The sequence below is a fragment of the Rhinatrema bivittatum genome, chromosome 1, assembly GCF_901001135.1.
Source record: "Rhinatrema bivittatum chromosome 1, aRhiBiv1.1, whole genome shotgun sequence".
NCBI lineage: Eukaryota > Metazoa > Chordata > Amphibia > Gymnophiona > Rhinatrematidae > Rhinatrema > Rhinatrema bivittatum.
The window spans coordinates 682,406,526-682,431,765 of record NC_042615.1 but is presented as its reverse complement, the minus strand read 5'-3'; the positions used below and the strand labels follow the sequence as shown (position 1 = coordinate 682,431,765).

Sequence of the window (25,240 nt, the reverse complement as noted above, 5' to 3'; positions counted from 1 at the left end):
TAAACTCGAGTTTATGAAAACAGATGCTGTGTTTACCGGCATCGGTCTTCATAACTTGGAGGTCTGCCGAGGGTTTTTTGTTTTTTTCTTTTTTACTTAAGAAAAGAAGTACAGAAAAGCAGTTTTTTCTGCTTTTCTGTACTTCTTTTACCTGTGCTCGGCTATTAACACCTGCTCCAGGCAGGCATTAATATCTGAGAACAAAATGTTTGTCTGAGACGCACACTTTTTTTTTTGGCATGCGGAGTGATTGAGTAATAGCCTCATTCACATGCATTTGCATGTGATGAGCGCTATTGCATTCACTCCGCGTCAGACGCGGGTTAAATAGGCGCTAATCCCCCTGTTGCATTAGGGGGTGGATTAGCGCCTATTTAACCCGTGTCAGAGTGCGGGTTATACAGTGTGCTCGGCTGAGCGCACTGTATTGCATCGGCCCCTTTGAAGTTGCGATCTCCAGAACTACACACAGTATTCCAAATGAGGTTTCACCAGAGGCAATATCATCACCCTTTTTCTGATGGCCATTCCTCTCCCTATGCAGCCAAGCATTTTTCTGGCTTTTGCCATTGCTTTATCCACCTGTTTAGCTAACTTATCAGATTCAAATCACCCCCAGATCCTGCTCTTCCTTTGTGCTTAGAATTTCACCTCCTCCAATACTTACTCCTGGGGGAATTCTGCGCTACTGCGGAGCGCAGAATTTGCGCAGAATTCCCCCCCTGCGCAGAAAATAGCAGGGGAGACCCCGGCATGCCGCGAACAGAGCGCGTCCCGTGGCACATGGAACGTGCTTCGTTCGCAGCGAAGATGAAGGCCTGGCGCGGTGTTCGCAGCGAAAAGGGAAGGCCCCCGTGTGCCATGAACGGACTGTGCTCCGCTCAAGGCGAAAATGGAAGGTCCCCGTGTGCCGTGAATGGCGCGCCCGGGCCTTCCTCTTCGCCGCGAACAGAGCACATCCCGCGGCACACGGGGGCCTTCCCTTTTCACTGCGAACACCGCGCCGGGCCTTTATCTTCGCTGCGAACAAAGCATATCCCGCGGCATACGGGGGCCTTCCCTTTTTGCTGCGAACAGCGCGCCGGGCCTCCATCTTCGCCGCGAACGGAGCGCATCCCGCGGCATTGCAGTGAGAGAGAATGTGTGTGTGTGAGAGAGGGGAGGGTGACAGAGAGCATGGCTGGTAAGAGGAGGAGTGGGGGGGATGCTTGAGTGTGGGTTTCAGAGAGGGAGCCTATATGAGGGGAGGGGTGGGGGGGATGATGACAGAGAGCAGGAGGGTGTGAGAGAGAGCATGGGAGGTAAGCGAGGGGGGCTGGGGGGATGCTTGTGAGTGGGTTTCAGAGAGAGGGAGCCTATATGAGGAGATTGTGAAGGAGTGTGTATGTGTGTGAGAGATTGGGAGGGACAGAGGGCGCCTGTGTGAGGGGCAGTACTGAGAACAGGGTCAAAGTCTGGGACTGGCAATAGAGTGGAAGGGGTTGAGCCTAGAGGTGATGGGGAGAGATACTGGCAGGTGGAGGAGTTGGGGCCTGAGAGGGAAAGTGGCCAGGGGAGTAGGGAGAGTGAGTGGAAGGGACACTCTTACAGTGAATTTCTAGGGAAATTCTGCTCAAAATATTTACAGTCCTGCAACTTTAAGTAATAACTTTTTTCTGTAATAATTTAAAATATAATTACTTAAAGACTGTCATGTAAATTGTGTTATTTTGACCAATATAAAGTTTGCAGAATTTTGCAGAATTTTCAGTTTTTGTGCGCAGAATTTTAAATTTGTTTGCGCAGAATTCCCCCAGGAGTAAATATTGTACCTTTCTTGAGTTTTTGCATCGGGAATGCATTACTCTGCATTTTTATTTAGCATTAAATCTTATCTGCCAGACATTAGACCAGTCCTCAAGCTTTGCTAGATTCATCCTCATGTTTTCTACACCTTCCTAGCTGTCCACCTTGTGTATAGTTTGGTATCATTGGCAAAAAGACAAACCTTTCTCGACAATCCTGCTATGTCGCTCACGAAAATGTTTAAAAAAACAAAACAAAACAATCTAAGGTGCCAATTTCTATGAACCTGACTTTGTATGGATTGCTTAGACATTCTTACTTCCAGGTGAGTGAAATTAGATAAATAACCTGACAACTTTTTTTTTTATAGGCTTTTTAGCTGTTTTGGCTTTTCAGTAAATAATTGTAATGACTTTTTAAGTAAAGGGGTAGTTTCAGATACTTTTTAGAGTAATTTGAGATAAAGTAATATCTAAACACTTATTGCTGTCAAAAGCACAGTCACATTCTAAAGAAAGAGAAAAATGCTTTTTCAAGTATTTTAGTAGCTGAATTTTATTTTCATATAATGTTAAGATACATTGCTTTTATTTAGCTCTCTGCTGTTTTGCTAGGAATTTGAAAGCATTGGAGGCTCCTCAATGCAATGGTTAACACCTGTTTACTGTTTTAGAAAGCCAATGAAGCACACAATATGGGCTAATCATGTTTTAATTTGCATGCTGGTGCTGCTTCACCACAGAGGAGAGGAAAAGCAAAAAGGCTTGCAAAAAATGATTGAAACACCATTAAAGCAGTAAATTATAAATGAAAAAGATGCATGTGTTCTGAGGCAGAAAGGAATTTTCTAATTTATGCTTGAGTCTACTGTTGCACTTTAATTTTCCTCCATAGAGCAAAAGCAAAGAAAATCAAATAGAAGAAACTGTACTGGACAATTCTGAAAAAGCAATTATAGGAATATAGACCTACAAGTGTAACCATGCAAAAACAAAAAAACAAAACTCAACACTGTATAGTTTAGTTCTAAACTGCACAGGTTGAGAGGCTGTCCCCTGAACTGGCTATGTCCAGAATCTGCTTAATCAATATAAAAATTACTGCACAACAAAATATATTTCAGTTACACTCTGAAATCTATATATGAAAAATGCAGATTGAAAGTGAATTTAAATCCATGAGCAATATAATGAAGCTAAACAGTCACTGCATGAGGATAACTGCAGAGATCTACACACTGATTATGTGAAAGTGAAAATTAAAAGGACACAGGTCAGCAGATTTTGTGCATATAGCTGAAACAAAATGCAATGGGAGGGCTCGGCTACCTGAACTCTGTGCCCCTGAAGACTTGTAGACCTATGTCGATTGAAGCTCCACCGGGGGGGCACTCAATCAAGAAAATCCAGAACGAAAAGCCATCAGTGTGAAAGCTTTTAAACTTTCACCATTACACTTATAATTTCAAAGCTGGTGAAAAATGCCACCTGGTAATTAAACTCTGGAATTTCTTGCCAGAGGATGTGGTTAGTGCAGTTAGTATAGCTGGGTTTAAAAAAGGATTGGATAAGTTCTTGGAGGAGAAGTCCATTACCTGCTATTAATTAAGTTGACAGAAAATAGCCACTGCTATTACTAGCAACGGTAACATGGAATAGACTTAGTTTTTGGGTACTTGCCAGGTTCTTATGGCCTGGATTGGCCACTGTTGGAAACAGGATGCTGGGCTTGATGGACCCTTGGTCTGACCCAGTATGGCATGTTCTTATGTTCTTAACCTGGATTTTTAAGTTGTTTTATTGTATCTTGAAATGTTTTCATAGGGCAAAAGTGGACTTGAATGGAAAACTTGTCATTTGCATATTAGGTTCTCTCACATGGAAATAGGAACATTTGAGCAATTCATATCAAGTCAAGTTCATAGAAACTACCAGTTAATATAGTGAACTGAAGTACATTATTTGTACTTCGCTTTGAATCTCAGCTACCCTATGTTTGATTTTGTTGTGTAATATTAAACAGGACTTTTGAAAAAAGTACACACACACACACACACACACACACACAAACACACATATATAAAATTAACTTTAGCCCATACTTGTCTGTATTTGGGCTGTGTATTTGAAGCAGCCTATTTTGTTTACTATTGCCCACTGAATCATGACAGTAGAAAAGCAACGTACCGCAGTGGAAGGCCCGCTTGTGTCCTTACACATGTGGGAATCTCCTTCTGTGGACATGATACTTGCAGGTGGGGGACATGACACTTTTACATCATTCTCACTGGTTGAAGTACGGCTTTTCAGACAAGGCTTTGGGACAGGTACACGAGGCTTTTGAATTCTGCTGCTATTACTCTTGGTATCTTTTTCATTCACAGAGCTACTTTTCTTGCAGATTAATGATAAAAAGCCCCTAGGTCTTCGCCCAGGCCTGTTAAAACAAAACAGGAAAGTATCAACAGCAAAGTAAGTAAAATCACTGGCAATATTCAGCCAAGGGCCGGCTTGCAAAGTTAGCTGGATAAACTTAACCAGCTAACTCTGTTAGGATATTGAGCAGCATGGTAGCACCGCTGCTAAATATATCTGACTATCTTAAAGGTAGTCAGATTACTTTATCTGGCTAATTGTAGGACTACTCTATGATAAATAGATTTAGCTAGAAAAATTATCCAGCTAACCCTGAATATCGGAGTTAGCCGAATAAGTTATACGGCTAACTTATCTTTGCCCTGGAACACTCTCAGAATGCCCCTATGTTATCTGGCTAAATTGTAGTCGTATAATGAGTTGTCTGGCCAGATAAGTACCTAAAATATTCAAAAATTGGTATTTAGCCCAATAACTCACAAGTTATTCAGCTAAATGCCTTTGACTATGGGTCCCATTGTACATTATATTCTGCATAATCAACGAGGCCACAACACTTTGCATTAAACAATGCCCCTCCAGCAGTGGCAATTAACACACTGTCAGGTACCTCTATAAATCTGTCTTCCCCATGATGTCTATCAGGGTAACAGGATGTTGGTTAACTGGGGGGGGAGGGAGTGAATTTGTTAATACCTAAAATGACAGGGTTGTTTCAGTGGATTTGTTGTATTGCCTGTACATTTGAGTTTGTTGTGTACTGGTGTGTTATTCTTTTGCTGTTTACCCTGTGAATAAACAGTTTATTATAAAAAAAAAAACAATGCCCCTCCAATATGTTAAGGAAATAGGGTCAGGGTCTGTACCTCTGAAACTCCATTGCCACTTTGAAGCTAAAGGAGGAGACTGACTGAAATGTTTTAAAATCTTGAGTAGAAAGAAGAGAAAGGAGTGAAGCTGTTGAGAAACAGATTAGGATTAAATATTGGCAAAGAGGAAATGATTTAAAAGGTCACTGATAGAAAATGGTAAGAAGATCAATGCAACTGCTGTTAGAGGCAGTGAGGGGGGGGGGGGGGGCGCAACAAGCTCCTCTTCTGTACACCTTAAATTAAAATAAAATTATGAGCAGTGAGCCCTCAAAGCTAAGTTTCAATACTTCTTTATATTGCACCCTCATTTTTAAGTCATCCTCTCGTGCAAGGAGAAATGTAGTTTTGTCTGATAGTTGGTTTCCTTGAATCCTGCTACGCTAGTCCAAATGTATGGGTTTGTAGACAGATAACTAGAAACTTCTTCATTGACCTTATCACTGGTATACAGAATAGTGTAGTGCAGGCAACTGCTAATAATCATATGACAAAGCAATGGAAATAGAAAAAAATCCCTGAAATTAGAATTAACTCTTGAAACTGCTGAAATCCTCCAAGAACAAACTCTCCTCCCATCAACTGACAGAACTGACAGAAGGAGAGGTTAAGGGAATACCCATAAGTGGCAAGAGAAATTCTGCAACCCTGAAATCTATGAAGTACAGTCAGCCACTGACTTCCTGGAAAGATCCTAGACTGGTCTAGCAGGATTCAAGGAAAGGAAATTATCTGGCAAGACTACATTTCTCCTTCCTTATCCTGCTAGACCAGTCCAGCTATGTAGAAGTACCCAAGCCCAATTAACTCAGGTAGGAAGAAGCCAGGGATGCTCTAAGAATTCCTGCTCCAAAAGTTGCATCTTGCTTGGCTTGTCCATCTCACCTGTAATGTTTAGTAAAAGAATGTAAAGAAGAAAAGTGACCATTTTACAATGTTTTATGGATCAAGAGCCTTGGATTCTGCCCAAGAGGATGCTTGAGCTCTTTTGAAATGAGCACAAAAGGCCTCCAGATCCTGATGGCCCTTCAGTATATAAACGGAGGAAATAGTTTCCTTAATTCATATGGCTAAAGAGAATTTGGAAGCCATCTCACCTTTCTATTTATTCCAAAAAGAGCAAAAAGCTTCTTGGTTTTCCAAAAAGGATTGGTGAATTTCAGATACCTAACGAAAATATGATGGACATCCAAACAACTGAGGAATTAATCTTTGCTCTGATGTCCCAACTCTGAGAATGCTAAGAGAAAAATTATCTGATTCAGATGGAAAACTGATATAACCTTAAAGAGATTGTGTCCATGGAAACTACTAGATACGAATCTCTGTAAAATAAAGCTTTCAACCCTGAGATAACTCTGGCAGATCTTTAAGGAAAGATGGTTGCTTAATCAGCTCAAAGGGATTACCCACCAAGGCTCTAAGAACCAGATTAAGATCCCACTGGGGAACCAAAAACCTAAAAGGGGAATGTAGATGTTGGAGGAGTGGAGTAGCTTAGTGATTAGAGCAGCAGGCTACAAACAAAGGAAATCAGGGCTCAAATCCCACTGTCGCTCCTTGTGACCTTGGGCAAGTCACTTTATCCTCCGTTGCCTCAGGTACAAACTATATTGTAAGTCCCGTGGGGCCAGGGAAATACCTACAGTACCTGAATGTAATCCGCTTTGACGTTCCAAAAAGCAGAATATAAAAATATTTAATAAATAAATAAATATGTTTAAGTCCTAAAGGAAGAGACATGACCGAATGGGAAGCTACTGATCTCCCTGAATCTGACCTCTGTAAAAAGAGATAGCTACTTGATCCTTTAAGGAACTGAGGGCTAAACCTTTGTAGAAAAATCAAAATGGTGGAAATATCTGATTACCAGGGAGAAAAATGACAGCTTTTTCAACAGTCTTATCACCTGCTGGAGATAGTGTAGCACAGGCATTTGCCAGTACTCTCTATCAGATAAATGCCTATAAAGGCTAGAGTAGCAGATATGGAGGAGCTGAGGCAGACAGAGGTATATAGATGAGACCATCAAGAGCAAAGTAGCCAAGTCCCAACCTCAGTCTGGCAGCCCTCGTGCTGCCTTGGAGGAGGAAGGTCTCCTGGTCAGACAGCATCACACTGGTCTAGCAGGAAGTGATCCAGTAGCAAGGACCTGCTCTCCAGGTGATGCATTATCCTTTCGCATCGAGGACGAGTCTCCCAGAACTACTGACCAGGAGGGAAGGATTAGGTTGGCTATTATAGCTGGTGATTTGATTATTAGGAATATAGATAGCTGGGTGGCTGGTGGATGTGAGGATCACTTGGTAACTTGCCTGCCTGGTGCGAAAGTGGCGGACCTCATGTGTCACCTAGAAAGGATTTTAGACAGTACTGAGGAGGAGCCAATTGTTGTGGTATATATAGGCACCAACGACATAGGAAGGTGCGAGAAAGAGGTACTGGAAGTCAAATTTAGGATTTTAGGTAGAAAGCTGAAATCCAGAACCTTCAGAGTAGCAATCTATGAAATGCTCCCTGTTCCATGTGCAGGTCCCCAGAGGCAGGCAGAGCTCCAGAGTCTCAATGCATGGATGTGACAATGGTGCAGGGAAGAGGGTCTCAGTTTTGTAAGGAACTGCCAAGGAGGCATCTTTTCTGAAAGGACAGGCTCCACCTTAATCAAGGTGGAACCAGACTGCTGGCGCTAACCTTTAAAAAGGAGATAGAGCAGCTTTTAAACTAAAAATAAAGGGGAAAGCCGACATTCATTCAGCAGTGCATGGCTAGGAGAGAGGTATCTTCAAAGGATACTAATTAAATAGGAGAGTTAGGACATCTCAACAGAGAGGTTCTAATAAAAGCAAAAGTAGACCATATGCCTATAAGTAAAGAATCACCTAAGTTAAAAGATTCAAAATTATCCCTGTCATCAGATAAGCAGGTTGTTAATTACCAACAAAACAATTCTGTCCAGCGACTTGGCTTTTGAGAGGTGGTGCATGCGCATGAACGGATATTCGGAACCAGTAATTTCCACCCTTCTCCAGGCTAGATGGCCTGCTACTTCGATGCTGTATGTCAGGGTTTGGAAGGTCTTTAAGTCCTGGTGTCTCCAGCAGTGGCTGGATCCTCTGTCGGTGTTGGCACTGCACATTTTGGCCTTTCTGCAGCAGGGCTTGTCCAAGGGTTTGGCCTATAGTCTGCTCTATGTCCAGGTTTCCGCCTTGGGTTGTCTCAGGGGCAAACTGTGGGTATGTCTTTGGCCTCTCATCCCGACATCGTCCATTTCCTGAAGGGGGTTAAGCATTTGTGATCTCCAGTTCGGAAGGTGTATCCAAATAGGAACCTCAACTTACTCTTGCATGTTCTCTGTGAGGCAACTTTTGAATCTCTAGAATGAGCTTCTTTGAAGGACCTTATGCTGGACAGTTTTTCTGGTTGTGATTTGTTCAGCCTGGAGGATTTTGGAGCTTCAGACTCTATCTTGTCGAGATCCTTTTTTGGTTATTTCAGACAACAGGGTGACCTTGCATACGGTGCCTTCTTTTTTGCCTTCCAATTGAATCAGAGAGTTGAATCCCCGAGGTTTCCGGGATGGTCTAGAAATTCTTTTAAGGATAAAGATCTACATCTTCTGGATGTGCGTCGCACTCTGTTGCATTATTTGAAGATCACTAATTCTTTTCAGTGATCGGACCATCTTTCTGTGTTGTTTGATGAAGAAAGGAAATAAAACTTCTAGAGCTACCTTGGCTTGTTAGTTGAAAGAGGCTATTTGTTCAGCCTATATTTGTAAGGGGCATGCCATTCAGACGGGTCTTAAGGCACATTCGATTAGCGCACAGGCAGCCTCTTGGGTGGAGTGTCAGTTGTCTTCCCAAGAGATCTGTAGGGCTGTGGTCTGGTCCTCATTGCATAATTTCACCAAGCATTATCGACTGGATGCTCGAGCGCAAAAGGATGCAACTTTTGGTGAAAGTATTTTAAGAGCGGGTCTTTCATGTAGTAGGGATGCCTTGGTACATCCCACTTGTCTGGACTGATCTGGGTACGTTCAGGAAAGGAAAATTGGTTCTTACCTGCTAATTTTCGTTCCTGTAATACCACAGATCAGTCCAGAGACCCGCTCCATCATTACTGCCAAAATGTATGATTTTCCTGGTATTTTATATGCTGTATATTAGAGATTATTCTCACCAACTGAACAGTTTGTTGAGTTAAGCGGCTGAAAGACTATTTTGGTACTGGAGATATGTTGGCCTGTGGTTCAGGGGAATCCAATCCTGTGTTTTCTGGTTCACCTTGGGTAAGGGGAATGCTATCTACTTATTGGCTTGGGTACAGGTCAATACTGAGGGACTGGCAATTGGCACTCTTGTTTATGTAGCAATGCCTCAAAGTTTTTGTTCTTTGTCTCCATCTGCTGGTAGGGATGCAAAACCCACTTGTCTGGACTCATCTGTAGTATTACAGGAACGAAAATTAGAAGGTAAGAACCAATTTTCCTTTCAGTAGAAAGGAGGGCACTGTCTTAAGGGACACCCCTGAATATGAAATCCTGAGAAAAGGCTCCCTACAGGACAACGCTTGCAGCTTAGAGATGTGCCGTGCCGAAGTGATAGCCACCAGGAAAATCGCCTTAAGTGTCAAGTCTTTCAAGGAGGCCTGTTTCAAAGGCTCAAACGGAAGACCACACAAGCCACGGAGAACCAGATTCAAACTCCAAGAAGGACACACTGGACAAGCCGGAGGGTTCAAATGTTTAGTACCTCTCAGGAAACACGTTACATCCGGATGAGACGCCAAGGATGTCCTGTCAATCTTTCCCCACATACATCCCAGGGCCGCTACTTGAACCCATAGAGAACTGCACGCCAAGCCTTTCTTCAGACCTTCCTGTAAGAACGCCAGAATATGGACAATTGAGGCGCACGGACACATTCAACCCGCTACACCAGGAATCAAAAACCTTCCAGACTCGAACATAGGTGAGTGAAGTAGATGTTTTTCGCGCTTGCAGGAAGGTGGAAATAACCAAATCCATATAACTTTTCTTCCTCAACTGCCGCCTCTCATAAGCCATGTCGCTAGACAAAAGCGATCCACTTGATCGAAAAATACTGGACCCTGTCGAAGAAGATTCGGTAGATGACCAAGCCGAAGAGGACCGTCCACTGCTAAGTTGATCAGATCTGCAAATCATGGCCACCGTGGCCACGAGAACAACAGTCGACTCTGGGAATGGAAGATTCAACTTGAAAATCAAACTGGGGATCTTCCGCATGGCAGTACACAGCACTGTTGCAAAGCCAAAGCTGGACAAGTCTTCTCATTTTACTATTTGCTTGGCCAAAACAACTTGGAAAGACAGATCTGAAGCCACTCTGCAGTTTGAATTAAAGCCCACCCTCATGGACCAGCTATCTGAATAGCCACAGGTGATTTGGTAAACATGATAACACACTGCAGCTTTCTAAATTAATAAATACAGTAAGTTGCTCATCTTTAACTGTTAAATTATGATGTATATATTTCTTTTCCAAAACCCCTTAATATATATTGGAGGTGCTCCCAATTTCAGGTAGCAATTGGTGCTTTTGTACTACTGTAGCAACTTAAAGTCTGGCAATACTATAAAGTGGTCAATAGCAGGAGTCAAAACCAGCAGGGATCACTATTCATAACCTACCAGCAGTGGCATTAATATGAGGATATGTTCTGGAGATCTGTAATTTACATGTAACCCAGCCATCCACTGCAAACAGACTTAGTAGTGGCACAGACATGCTCAGTCTCAGAAAATTCCCTCCTTGCTCTTTACAACCAGGGGATTTTAGAAGCACTGTGTAAGATTGAAGAAATTCAGGAAGCAGGGGAGGTATACAGTTCCCCCCAAAAACACACACCAGATGTCTTAGCATAGTTTGCCTCAATTTTCTTGATACAAATATAAACAGCAGATTGCATGTACATTGGGCTTCTATTTTTCAAGCATTTTTATTTGGCAGTCTTTGGTGTCTGACAGAGGCTCCCTGCTGAGAAAAGACACTGTGGCAGCAACAAAGTCAGAGCTGCTGACACTAGGGAGACTTTGTTGGGCTGTAAAAATTGGCAAATAAATATCCCTGTAACACCAAGGAGTAGCAGCTAATATATGGGGTTACACATGAATCTTACCTTGTTAATGTCACTCTTGATGAGGATGCTGTGCTGACAGAGCTTTTACATGATTGTTTCAGGCCTGTGGTCACTGGATCTTGTTCAGATTTAAAATTTTGTTCTTCGTGGTGCGTTCTGGAGCAAGTCCCAGTGGCAAGATTATGGTGTGCATCTTCATTGCCATCTGCAGATGTCACTCTGAGCTGTAAGGCATCTGAGCTCTGAAGGGATGTAAGTTGTTTTTCCTGTGATGTGACTTCAGATATTCCTTCAGATGTAGCTGCTGTTTCATCCTTAGAAAACTGTAATTCTGAATATTTACCTACAAGGAAAGGGCAAATATGCACAAGCTGAAAAAGGAATTCTTAAACTTAGCTGGTAAGGTACAGTATATGCAAGAGTCTGAATGACTCGCAAAATTAAAAGACAGGGAAAAGACTCCGTTTTAATAGGCTTTTTTTACAAGATCTCTTCTGGCACAATTAAAACTTACTCTGCTACTCTGTCTCAGCATTAGGAAAGGAAGACAGCATTGTTGAATCTTTGTGTAGCATACTCATCACTTGCCTATTGCCCAGGGATCTTCATTTCTTACTTACTAATCTTATAAAATGTTAAGTCAAAAAGAATAAATCTTCCAGGAATGGCTCCCTTGCTCCCCCCCCCCCCCCCCAAGTGGTAACCACAATGCTTTATGGTTTGCATTCTTGACTAAAAATCTGATTTCATGACAAAAAAATCCCTTCTATATGAGCTAATCAAGTCTCTCATTAATAGCTCTCATTTTACATCATCATCACAGCTTTGGAAAGTCACGCTGATAATCTGTAGTCTTGCTGCAGCCAATGCTTTTTGATTCATGGCTGGAAGAATATACTTGGCACAGGCAAGGCTGGACAAATCCTGGGCACCAAGTTGTTATTGTGGTGTCCTGGATTTTCCATTGCTCAACTGTGTCTATGCCCCTCCCTGGCCTGATACATTCAGCCACCTATGATCCACTCCCCTTTTCCCCCGGATGCATTTCCTCTTCTTCCCCCCCCCCCCCCCCCCAAGCCACCAGGAGGTGAGTGAAACATTAACAACGTTGCTGTTTTAACAGCATCTGCCCAACATATCAGCAAGTACTGTTCAAACCACAAAGCTTTTAGCAGCAGCAGTCTAAGAGGCATCTAACTCTACCCTGGAAAGGGTAGAGTTAGATGACCAGTGGGAGGTGAGCGAGTGCATTGATGGAGGGCACGATGAGTGCATCAGTGGAAGGCAGAGGGGGTGAGTTTTGGTATCCCATCTTGGTGCTTGAAGTTTTGAGGTAACTCCTAGATCTTTGTGAGCGACATTGCGGACGGGATAGAAGGTAAGGTTTGTCTTTTTGCGGATGACACTAAGATCTGCAACAGAGTGGACACGCCGGAAGGAGTGGAGAGAATGAGATGGGATCTAAGGAAACTGGAAGAGTGGTCGAAGATATGGCAGCTGAGATTCAATGCCAAGAAGTGCAAAGTCATGCATATGGGGAGTGGAAATCCGAATGAACTGTACTCGTTGGGGGGGGAAAGGCTGATGAGCACGGAGCAGGAGAGGGACCTTGGGGTGATAGTGTCTAATGATGTGAAGACAGCGAAACAATGCGACAAGGCGATAGCAAAAGCCAGAAGAATGCTGGGCTGCATAGAGAGAGGAATATCAAGTAAGAAAAGGGAAGTGATTATTCCCTTGTACAGGTCCTTGGTGAGGCCTCACCTGGAGTACTGTGTTCAGTTCTGGAGACCGTATCTACAAAAAGACAAAGACAAGATGGAAGCGGTACAGAGAAGGGCGACCAGGAAGGTGGAGGATCTTCATAGGATGACGTACGAGGAGAGATTGAAGAATCTAAATATGTACACCCTGGAGGAGAGGAGGAGCAGAGGTGATATGATACAGACTTTCAGATACTTGAAAGGTTTTAATGATCCAAAAACAACGACAAACCTCTTCCGTAGGAAAATAATCAGCAGAACCAGGGGTCACGATTTGAGGCTCCAGGGAGGAAGATTCAGAACCAATGTCAGGAAGTATTTCTTCACGGAGAGGGTGGTGGATGCCTGGAATGCCCTTCCGGAGGAAGTGGTGAAGACCAGAACTGTGAAAGACTTCAAAGGGGTGTGGGATAAACACTGCGGATCCATAAAGTCAAGAGGCCGCCAATGAAGAGTGGGTGACTCGCCAGAATGATGGCTATTGACACAATACCCTTACTAAATAAACATACACATGCTTACTGTGACTCCTACATCGCTCTAAGCTTCAACAGCAAGAGGTAATGGAAAAAAGGATTTGCACTCATAAAGAGGGGAGTAGCTGGCTTGTTACGGCGGTTACTACCCCAAACCAAATATGCCTGATACTTCACTTTCAATGCATATACAGCATAGCTCTCTGCTTCAATGACAGGGGAGAAGAATAACTGATACTTCACACATCCAGCAGAGCTCTCTGCTACAACGGCAAAGGAGAAGAAAAAGGGTTCGCACTCAAAACGCGGGGAGTAGCTGGCTTGTTACGGCAGTTACTACCCCAAACCAAATGTGCCTGATACTTCACTTTCCATGCATATCCAGCATGGTTCTCTCCTGCATCGGCATGGGAGAAAGACTGATACATCACGCATTTCCAGCATAGCTCTCTGCTTCAAGGGCAGGGGGGGAAAAAAAAAAAAAAACCTGATGCTTCACGCATATCCTGCATAGCTTCAACGCATTTCCAGCATAGCTCTCTGCTTCAAGGGCAGGGGGGGAAAAAAAAAAAAAAAACCTGATGCTTCACGCATATCCTGCATAGCTTCAACGACAGGGGTGAAGAAAAAAAAGGATTCACAATCACAAAGCGAGGAGTAGCTGGCTTGTTATGGCGGTTACTACCCCAACCAAATGTGCCTGATACTTCACTTTCAATGCATATCCAGCATGGCTCTCTGCTTCTACAGCAGGGGAGAAGAAAAAAAAAAAAAAAAAACCAACAAGAGCTGTACAACATAGTCTAGGTAAAACAAATAAGCATGGGTGTAGCTTGCTTATCGCGGCGGTTACTGCCCCTACTACCCCTAACTAATCAAGCTAGATATTTCACTTGCATGCAGCTCCATCACTGCTCTCTACATTAATGGTGGGGGTGGAAGGGGAATAGAACAAGGAGCTAAGAGTAACAGATAAGAATGAGAGAAAAAATGTGTGAGGCTTGCTGGGCAGACTGGATGGGCCATTCGGTCTTCTTCTGCCGTCATTTCTATGTTTCTATGTTTCTATAGATTTGAACCAGAATTTTCCAGGCCTGGCACAGGTATCTCTCAGGGTTTGGGGGTGTAACTTCAGCAATGCTACCAGTCAAGTTCAGGTATAGGAAACAAAGCAGAGAATCAATCTCAGATTTCCCATCTGGCTGTGCATGGCACTAACTGCTTCCCCACCAGGCTGTTCCCAAGACTTCAGTTTTATTTAAAATGGAACAATGCCACAGGTAATAAACAAAAAGCTTTAACAAGATGGACTGCTTATTTGATCCTTAACTAAACATTTTTCAGTCACTAGTCTAATGCTTTATCACATAGCACTTCAAACACATTAAGCAAATAACATTTTTTAAAATTATAGGAAAATGGTTCTTACCTGCTAATTTTCGGTCCTGTAGTACCACGGATCAGTCAAGACAATGGTTGAGCCTCCTTTCCAGCACATGGAGACAGAGAAAAACTCAAAAGGTATCCTATATCAGGACAATGCTCCCCCTGTGTCCCTTCAGTATAAAAGTTATCAAAGCAGGAAAAAATTGTAAACTATAAGCTTAACCAGAGAAAGGTCAAGCAAGTAAAACCTGTAACCTCCAAACTGGAACTGGAAATTTGAAACAATGCAAAAAAGCGCTCTTACATATAATATATATCTATATATATCTATAATATATATATATATATTATATATCTACTCCCTTTATGCCAGCTACTCAATAGTCTCAATCTCACCCACTTTATATACGCGGACGATGTACAAATCATAATCCCCATCTCAGACCCCATCTCTACTCTAAATTTCTGGAACAACTGCTTACACGCCATCAACCTTCTGCTCTCGAGTCTCAATTTGGTCCTAAATACGTCCAAAACGGAACTACTGGTTATCTCCCCTTGTGACAACAACCCCCTCGCAAATAATGCTAGCATCCCATTAGCAAACCAGGTCAGAGATCTTGGGGCCACCCTTGACTCCAGAATGAATTTCAAAAAATTCATTAACGCCACAACCAAAGAATGCTTCTTCAAGCTACAGGTCCTGAAGCAACTTAGACCGCTCTTGCACTTCAAGGATTTCCGTTCGGTGCTTCAAGCCATACTGTTTTCAAAGATCGACTATTGTAATGCTCTATTACTTGGTCTGCCCGCTTCGTCCACCAAACCTCTTCAGATGCTGCAAAACGCAGCGGCTAGGATCCTTACAAACACTCGTCGCAACGACCATATCACACCAATACTAAAAATTCTACACTGGCTGCCCATCCAATATAGAATACTTTTCAAGGCTCTCACCATCATCCACAAATCAGTCTACCAGCAATCCACTCTCCAACTCACCTTCCCACTTGAATTACATACTTCCGCAAGACCGATCAGAACTGCCTACAAAGGTTCGCTCAAGGCCCCCCCCAACAAATCATCGGTCCACAACACTATTCACAAGCGAGCTCTTTCAACAGCAGGTCCACTACATTGGAATTCACTTCCACAAGACTTACGCCAAGAACAATGCCATTCAACTTTCAGAAAGAAATTGAAAACCTGGCTTTTCGCAGAAGCCTACCGCTGAAGGATCTCCTCAACCATCACTGACTCTCACTCCCCCACCCCTCCCCAATCCCTTCCCCCCACCCAACCTCACCCTTTCCTTCTCCCCCTGGACATACCAGGCTAATAACTGCCTAGGATAAACCTATGTTTTTGTATCTTACAGTTTTTGTTGATTTATATATTTATCTCTCTCTAATTGTTTCTTAGTTTAAACTCTGTACTGTCTTCCATTGCCCAGGTTTTATGCTCCCTGTTTAATGTAACTTTACTTTCTACCTTGATGTTAATTGGTTTCCCCTCAGTTACATTGTAAACCGGTACGATAAGACCTAGTCTTGAGCATCGGTATAGGAAAAGAAATTAAATAAATAAATAAATATAATGGTCAGATACTTCCGGTGCCTTATAACTCAGATATGCGTTGCTCTGATAAGCTTAGGAGATACTCCCAAAAGGCTCCAGGGGCGATCCGTGTAACTATAGACCAGTGAGCCTGACTTCAAGTTCCGGGAAAAATAGTGGAAACTATTCTCAAGATCAAAATCGTAGTGCATATAGAAAGACAAGATTTAATGGGACACAGTCAACATGGATTTACCCAAGGGAAGTCTTGCCTAACAAATCTGCTTCATTTTTTTTGAAGGGGTTAATAAACATGTGGATAAAGGTGAATCGGTAGATGTAGTGTATTTGGATTTTCAGAAGGCGTTTGACAAAGTCCCTCATGAGAGGCTTCTACGAAAACTAAAAAGTCATGGGATAGGAGGCGATGTCCTTTCATGGATTACAAACTGGTTAAAAGACAGGAAACAGAGAGTACGATTAAATGGTCAATTTTCTCAGTGGAAAAGGGTAAACAGTGGAGTGCCACAGGGATCTGTACTTGGACCGGTGCTTTTCTATATATATATATATATAAATGATCTGGAAAGGAATACAACGAGTGAGGTTATCAAATTTGCGGATGATACAAAATTATTCAGAGTAGTTAAATCACAAGCAGACTGTGATACATTACAGGAGGACCTTGCAAGACTGGAAGATTGGGCATCCAAATGGCAGATGAAATTTAATGTGAACAAGTGCAAGGTGTTGCATATAGGGAAAAATAACCCTTGCTGTAGTTACACGATGTTAGGTTCCATATTAGGAAAAAGATCTAGGCATCATAGTGGATAATACTTTAAAATCGTCGGCTCAGTGTGCTGCAGCAGTCAAAAAAGCAAATAGAATGTTAAGAATTATTAGGAAGGGAATGGTTAATAGAACGGAAAATGACATAATGCCTATGTATCGCTCCATGGTGAGACCGCATCTTGAATACTGTGTACAATTCTGGTTGCCGCATCTCAAAAAAGATATAGTTGCGATGGAGAAGGTACAGAGAAGGGCAACCAAAATGATAAAGGAGATGGAACAGCTCCCCTATGAGGAAAAGCTGAAGAGGTTAGGGCTGTTCAGCCTGGAGAAGAGATGGCTGAGGGGGGATATAATAGAGGTCTTTAAGATCATGAGAGGTCTTGAACGAGTAGATGTGACTCGGTTATTTACACTTTTGAATAATAAAAGGACTAGGGGGCATTCCATGAAGTTAGCAAGTAGCACATTTAAGACTAATCAGAGAAAATTCTTTTTCACTCAACGCACAATAAAGCTCTGGAATTTGTTGCCAGAGGATGTGGTTAGTGCAGTTAGTTTAGCTGGGTTCAAAAAAGGTAAGTTCTTGGAGGAGAAGTCCATAAATGGCTATTAATCAATTTTACTTAGGGAATAGCCACTGCTATTAATTGCATCAGTAGCATGGGTTCTTCTTAGTGTTTGGGTAATTACCAGGTTTTTGTGGCCTGGTTTTGGCCTCTGTTGGAAACAGGATGCTGGGCTTGATGGACTCTTGGTCTGACCCAGCATGGCAATTTCTTATGTTCTTATGTTCTTATCTGTAAATGAAAGAAACTCCGAGCGGTCGTTTCCAAGAAAAGTCGAATGCTACTACAGGAACGAAAATTAGCAGGTAAGAACCAATTTTCCTTTCCCTGTACGTGCCCAGATCAGTCCAGACAGTGGGATGTACCAAAGCTTCCCTAAATAGGGTGGGACCGAGATAGTCCCACTCAAAGCACCTGTCTGCCGAAGGAATCAAAAACTGGCGCCTATACATCAAGGCGATAATGACGTACAAATGTATGAAGAAATTTCCAGGTAGCTCCTCTGCATATTTCTTGCAGGGAGACCAACTGGCTCTCTGCCCAAGAGGTAGCCTGTGAAAGCAACGAAGGGGCCTTTAAGCCCTCTGGAACCGGCCAGCCGCGACAGATATACGCCAACGCAATTGCCTCCTTTAGCCAGTGAGCAATGGTAGCCTTAGAAGCCTTGTTCCCCTTATTGGGTCCGCTCCATAAGATAAAGAGATGATCAGAGACCCGAAACTCATTTGTGACTTCTAAGTATTGAAGTAGTACTCTTTTCACATCAAGGCGCCTTAGGTCTCCGCCAAGTGTGCTCGCAATGTCGTTTGGAGAAAAGGCAGGTAGCTCCACTGACTGATTTAAGTGAAAAGAGAACACGACCTTTGGTAAAAAGGATGGTACTGTCTTGAGGGAAACACCTGAATCAGAAAAACGAAGAAATGATTCCCTATAAGACAAGGCTTGGAGCTCGGATACTCTCCTGGCCGAGCAGATTGAGACCAGAAATACTGTCTTAAGAGTCAAGTCTTTGAGCGTGGCCCGCCTGAGGGGTTCAAAAGGCGCCCCGCAGAGAACTCGAAGTACCAGATTAAGGCTCCATGACGGACAAGTAGTCCAAACAGGTGGGTTCAAATGCTTAGCCCCCTTGAGGAACCGCACGACATCCGGGTGGGCCGCCACCATGTAACCATCGACCCGCCCTAAGAGGGAACCGACAGCCAAAACTTGAACTCGCAGGGAAATGAAAGACAAACCCTTGGAGAGGCCATTCTGTAGGAAAGATAGGACCTGGGACACTGGGGCCTTGCGCGCCAGGACTCCTGAGTCAGCACACATCGTCTCAAACATTCTCCATACCCGAACGTAAGAGAGATCATGAGAGGTCTTGAACGAGTAGATGTGACTCGGTTATTTACACTTTCGAATAATAGAAGGACTAGGGGGCATTCCATGAAGTTAGCAAGTAGCACATTTAAGACTAATTGGAGAAAATTCTTTTTCACTCAACGCACAATAAAGCTCTGGAATTTGTTGCCAGAGGATGTGGTTAGTGCAGTTAGTGTAGCTGGGTTCAAAAAAGGTTTGGATAAGTTCTTGGAGGAGAAGTCCATTAATGGCTATTAATCAATTTTACTTAGGGAATAGCCACTGCTATTAATTGCATCAGTAGCATGGGTTCTTCTTAGTGTTTGGGTAATTGCCAGGTTCTTGTGGCCTGGTTTTGGCCTCTGTTGGAAACAGGATGATGGGCTTGATGGATCCTTGGTCTGACCCAGCATGGCAATTTCTTAGATTCTTATGCGCACGCAACAAGGTGGAAATAACCTCCTCCTTATAACCCTCCTTCCTCAGTCTGCACCTCTCAAAAGCCAAGCCGCTAGACAAAAGCAATCTGCCTGATCGAAAAATACGGGACCCTGCCGCAGTAGGTTTGGGAGGTGACCGAGGTGAAGAGGACTGTCTGTCGCGAGGTTCACCAGATCCGCGAACCATGGTCTCCGGGGCTATTCTGGCACTACGAGAATGACCGGCCCATTGTGAAGCTCTATTCTTCTGAGTACTTTTCCCACCAGAGGCCAGGGTGGGAACACGTAGAGGAGGATGTCACGAGGCCAGGGTAGCACCAGGGCATCCACCCCTTCCGAGCAATGCTCCTGTCTGTGGCTGAAGAATCTGGGAGCCTTCGCATTTTTCAGAGTGGCCATCAGATCTAAGTGGGGGGGGTTACCCACTTGCTCACGACAAGATCCATCGCCTCTTCGGACAATTCCCATTCTCCGGGGTCTAGGTGTTGACGACTTAGGAAGTCGGCCTGAATATTCTCCTTCCCTGCCATGTGGGAGGCTGCCAGTCGAGCCAGATGGCGCTCCGCCCAGGAGAACAGCTTGTTGGCTTCCAGGACTACCAGCCGACTCCTGGTGCCACCCTGGCGATTGATGTAAGCTACTGTGGTGGCATTGTCGGAGAGACCTCACACCGCTTTGCGACGGAGCAAGGGCAGGAACGTCTTGAGCGCCAGGTAAACCGCTCGGGCCTCCAGACGATTGATGTGCCATTGAGATTGGACTGGGGACCATTGCCCTTGGGTAGACTAATTCTGGCACATTGCTCCCCAGCCGGAGAGGCTGGCGTCCGTCGTAACAATGATCCACTGAGGTGTTTCCAGGCGCATCCCTTTCAACAGGCGAGGAGTGAGAGCCACCACTGCATGCTGGCGATGGTAAAGTCGGAGAGCGGTAGAGGTGTCAAACTCCTCCGAAACCGGCTTCCAGCGGGACAGCAAAGTTTTCTGTAAAGGCCACATATGTGCAAAGGCCCATGGAACCAAATCTATAGTTGAAGCCATAAAGTCCGGGACCTGGAGATAGTCCCAGGCTGTGGGCACAGAAAGAGATAGCAGATGTCGTACTTGATTCATGAGCTTGAGCGCCCAGGTCTCGGGAAGCAAGACTTTGCCCATGCGTGTGTCGAAGCGTGCCCCTAAAAATTCCAGGATTTGAGAGGACTTGTTGTTCTTGGGAAAATTGACTATCCAACTGAGGGAGATGAGAAACGACAAGACTCTGTTGACTGCAATCACGCAGAGTTTCTCCGATTTTGCCCGAATGAGCCAGTTGTCCAGGCAAGGCTGCCACTACCACCATGACTTGGTAAATGTGCATGGAGCGGTGGCAAGACCGAACGGGAGCGCTCAAAACTGGTAATGCTGTCCCAGGATGTTGAAACGGAGATACTTCTGATGTTCCTGGCGGATTGGGATATGAAGGTAGGCCTCCGTCAAATCGAGAGAAGCAAGGAATTCGCCTGTGCGAACTGCCACAATGACCACCCTCAGGGTCTCCATCCGAAAATGGGGGACCTTGAGAGCCTTGTTGACTCTCTTGAGGTCCAGGATTGGTCAAAAAGAGCCATCCTTTTTGGGAACCACAAAGTAGATGGAATACTGGCCTAACCCCTGTTCCTCCAGGGGGATAGTAACTATGGTTCCAAGCTGTTGAAGCCTGTCGAGAGTCTGGTGCACAGCTGGATGCTTCCGAACTCCGCAGGGAGAAATTAAATAGCGGTCCAGAAGATCCCGAGCAAATTCTAAAGCGTAGCCTCGTTCGATTACTTCGAGGACCCACCGATCCAAAGTAATTTTGACCCATTCCTCGTAAAATAGGGACAGACGACCACCTAAATTGGGAACAGAGCAATGGGCCGCATCTCATTGCAAGGATTTTGGGGCGGATCCTTGAGGGTTACCATCCCGGAATGGCCATCGCCCACGAAAGGAATGAGACCATGATTGAGATCTAGTGGAGGGACTTCTTTGAGAAGCCCCCCGCGGCTTGCTGTACACATGTGCTGCCCCCTGAAACGAGAGCACGAAGGAAAAAAAGGACTTGGACTGTTTAGGGCGGTCCTCAGGCAGCTTGTGAATCTTGTTGTCGCCTAAAGATTTGATAAGCTGTTCCAGGTCCTCCCTAAAAAGCAACTTACCCTTGAATAGGAGAATGCCCAACTGCGATTTAGAAGAAGAGCGCCGCCCAATTTTGCAGCCAGAGGAGGCGTCTGGCCGACACCGCTGAAACCATGGCTCTGGCCTGCACCCTGAGGAGATCATAGAGGGCATCAGCCCCATACACAACCGCGGCCTCCAGCCACTCCGCCTGTACCACCTCTGCAGACAGGAGGGTCCTGGGTGCTGAATAGCTGTTGAACCCACTCGAGACTTGCCCGCTGCATGAAACTGCTACAGACTGTTGCCCGAACACAGAGCGCTAGAACTTCAAAGATCCATTTGAGATGTACCCCAACTTCCGATCCTGAAGGTCCTTCAAAGCCATTGCTCCAACCACCGGGATGGTAGTTCTCTTTGTGACAGTGGAAACCGAAGCATCCACCTTAGGGACCTTGAGCATCTCTAGGCAGTGGTCCGGGAGGGGATAGAGCTTGTCCATTGCTCTGCACACTCGTAAGCCGGATTCTGGAGCTTCTCATTCCCAAAGAAGTAACTGCAATAGCATAGGATGAAAAGGGAAGGTACGTGGAGGGGCTCTCAGCCCTGCCAGGACAGGGGCCACGTTATTGGAAACCGGAGTACTAGCAGGGGCATCTATGCCCAACTCGACTAGAACAAAAAGGGATGAGCGGGTCCAGCTCCTCCCGTTGGAACAAGCGTAAGACCCGTGGGTCGTCCCCTTCGACCAGTGGATTCTGAGTTAAAGGATCTGCATCTGGATCAGGCTCTGGGAGCTGAGGAGGTGGAGTAGGAGGATCTGGCAGGTTTTGCGCCCCTGGTATGGTCCGAACCCGATTAGTCCCCTGGGAATCTGGGAGCTTGGGTCCCTGGTCTGTAGATATCCTAGGCACCTTTGCAGGTGGAGGGCCTATAGGAACCTTCACAGATGGAGGGTCTTTGGGGGATCCTCCTACTGCAACAAGCTAGCGACATAAGCTCTGTGTAATTAAAGTACAAAATCAGTAGTAAAATGAGAAGGGGCTTTCCCTGGAATTGGAGGAGGGGGGATATCGTCCTGAGGGTCCAGGATCAAATTCAAAGTTCACGGGGCTTAAATCCGGAGGGGATTGATGAACTACAGAATCCCTTCCCCGTCCGACAAAGAAACAGGCTCGATATGTGCAGCAGGCCGGCTCTCCATATGTCGATACAAAATGGCGATCGAGGCATCGGGAGGGGGGGGGTGAGGAGTTGCCACGGAACGGCAAAGTCCTTCTGTGCCTGGCTGCTGTGAGCGGGAGAGAGAGAAAACTGCTCTCCCCTCCTTCCCCCGTAAGCTGCCGGTCCTTGTACAGGGTACTGATTAATAAAAAGTAAAAACCTTTCTTTTTTTTTTTGTTCAAGACAGCTTAAAGTGACAGAGGAATTTTACTTCTCTGACAAAAAGAGACCCGAGGCATGAAACTTCTCAGGGGTCTCAACGGGGGAGGGACTGGACTACCAGTATCACCCCAGAGCCAGGCAAGAGGCCACCGGGAAATGGGTCCTAGGCTGAATAAATCAAGGGGACAGGACCCCCCTTGGCCCAAGCAAGAGCGAGGAGTCAGAACAAAACTGCTCCTGATGACTAAACTTTTTTTTTTTTTTAAACACTGGGAATTAAACCAATACTTGCTTGATCCTTTATAACTAGAGAAGGAGGAAGAAGAACTTCCACAAACCAAAATCTGCTACAAAGAAAAGGAACCACAGGTTCTGCTATCTGCATCTGCTGGAGACAGAGAAATACTGAAGGGACACAGGGGGAGCACTGTCCTGATATAGGATACCTTTTGAGTTTTTCTCTGTCTCCATCTGCTGGAAAGGAGGCTCAACCAGTGTCTGGACTGATCCGGGTACGTACAGGGAATACAATATATATTTTTACAAAAATGTATAAAAGTTATTTAACATGTACCGTTTTGCAGAGGCTCTGTATACTTTAGGCACAACAGTTCACGTTAAAACGCTTTTAACCCTGGCTCATTTGGATGCTTTTTCTTCGCCATTCTGGTTAGGCTCTGGAGGTAACTTTCAAAAGGATTTACACGTGCAAATGGGTTTTTGAAAACTGCTACTCTTACATGTGCCTTTGAAAATTCACTCCATTGGGCAGAATTGTCAAAAAGTTTTACCTACATAAATGGGCTTTTGAAAATTTCTACAATATATGCTATTTTTATGCACATAACTCTTTTGAAAATTACTTCCTATGTACTTGATCTCCTGGTGTACCCTTTAGTATACAGATCACAAAGCTGGCTGTTTCAGAAAAATGTGTGTTCTAACAATCTAGGTAAAAAAGCAATAGACCTTGCTTACTTTCATGGTTTTGAATACTTGCTGATTCCAGTGGCGTCTCCTACATTGAACAAAGGAAAAAACATAAGACTAATTGCAAATTAACAGTTCTCTTTAGATCACGCTAAAAAGACAAAGCATCAACAATAGTGCTGGAACAATAACCTAACTACCTTTTGTAGAGAATCCACACTACAAATCTATGTTACAGCAAGAAGAGGCAGACAACTGACATGTGACCTGATCCTGTTTCATTGAACCTTAGCAATGCAGATGCTTCCCACTATGCTCTAGAACTAAAGAACCAGTTTCATTTTTACAAACAAAACTAAGGCTGGGATGTTGTAGCCATGATCAGCATCATTAACCTCTTGTGCCCTTAACAAAAACTGTAAAACCAATAATTTAAAGGATGGCAAAAAGGAGTAGTTTGATGCCACTGGCTGCTGAAGAGTGCTTTAGTTTCAGAGGAAACTGGCAGGAGTTTGCAATGGCCTTCCAGATAAGGGCACTTTTAGAGGGGAGCATGAGTATACAGGTGCAGCTGATAGAACGACAAAGTTATTTTAAAAATTCTATGAAGAGCAGAGTAAAGTTTATGAATGCTTGTCTAACATATTTTCCACTTCAGGGACCTGAGGAAAAGGGGAGAGGCAGAAATAGGATGATACAATAGGAAAATAAAGTGGAGCACTCTGGAGATAAAGGATACATAACTAAAAAGCTGCTTTTTACTTAAACCTAATTTAAGTAAGAAGCAAGCAGTAAAAGCTGTGATAAGAATCTCTTCACCACACTTGCAGAAGGTGTTTCTGCTTACCTGCCTCAAAATACAATGCTCTTTCTTTGCTCTTTTCTTCCTTTAAATTTTCTTCCTTAATTATTTTTCTTTTTTCTCTGTATTATTTTTTATATTCCTGTGTCTGTTTTCACTTTTAGCTTAACTGCAGTGAAAGTGAAAATTGGGAAACAGGAATTCACCTCGGAAAAACAATATGTTACAAAACAAAAGATCATGGTTGGTAATTGATTACAGCTCAGTAGTAAGATTACTGGTGCAATGTTTTATGTTGTGCTGACTCTTATGAGTATAGTTTAGAGTTGTTGAGCAATTATGATTAGCCACTTATTTCCATAAAAGGAGAAATATTTTACCTGATAATTTCCTTTCCTTGAGTCCTGCCAGACCATATGTATAGGTTTATGTCCTTTCAATCAGCAGATGGAGACAGACTTGCCATGCCTTGTCTTCTAACCTTGCTTCGTCCAGACCCGCCTTC

At 44.1% G+C, this 25,240-nt stretch overlaps 1 protein-coding gene across 4 annotated transcripts in view; it reads right to left on the bottom strand.

Annotated features, from left to right (window-relative positions):
• The window catches only part of BDP1 (B double prime 1, subunit of RNA polymerase III transcription initiation factor IIIB), a 259,767-nt gene that overhangs the window by 5,747 nt on the left and 228,780 nt on the right, over nucleotides 1-25,240 (bottom strand). For all 4 annotated transcript variants that reach the window (XM_029574553.1, XM_029574582.1, XM_029574572.1 and 1 more), the window contains 3 exons: nucleotides 23,982-24,021; nucleotides 11,189-11,492; nucleotides 3,972-4,221 (listed from right to left, as the gene is read on the bottom strand). In XM_029574553.1, the coding sequence (XP_029430413.1) occupies nucleotides 3,972-4,221; nucleotides 11,189-11,492; nucleotides 23,982-24,021 (594 nt within the window). The remainder of the gene's footprint in view (nucleotides 1-3,971; nucleotides 4,222-11,188; nucleotides 11,493-23,981; nucleotides 24,022-25,240) is intronic.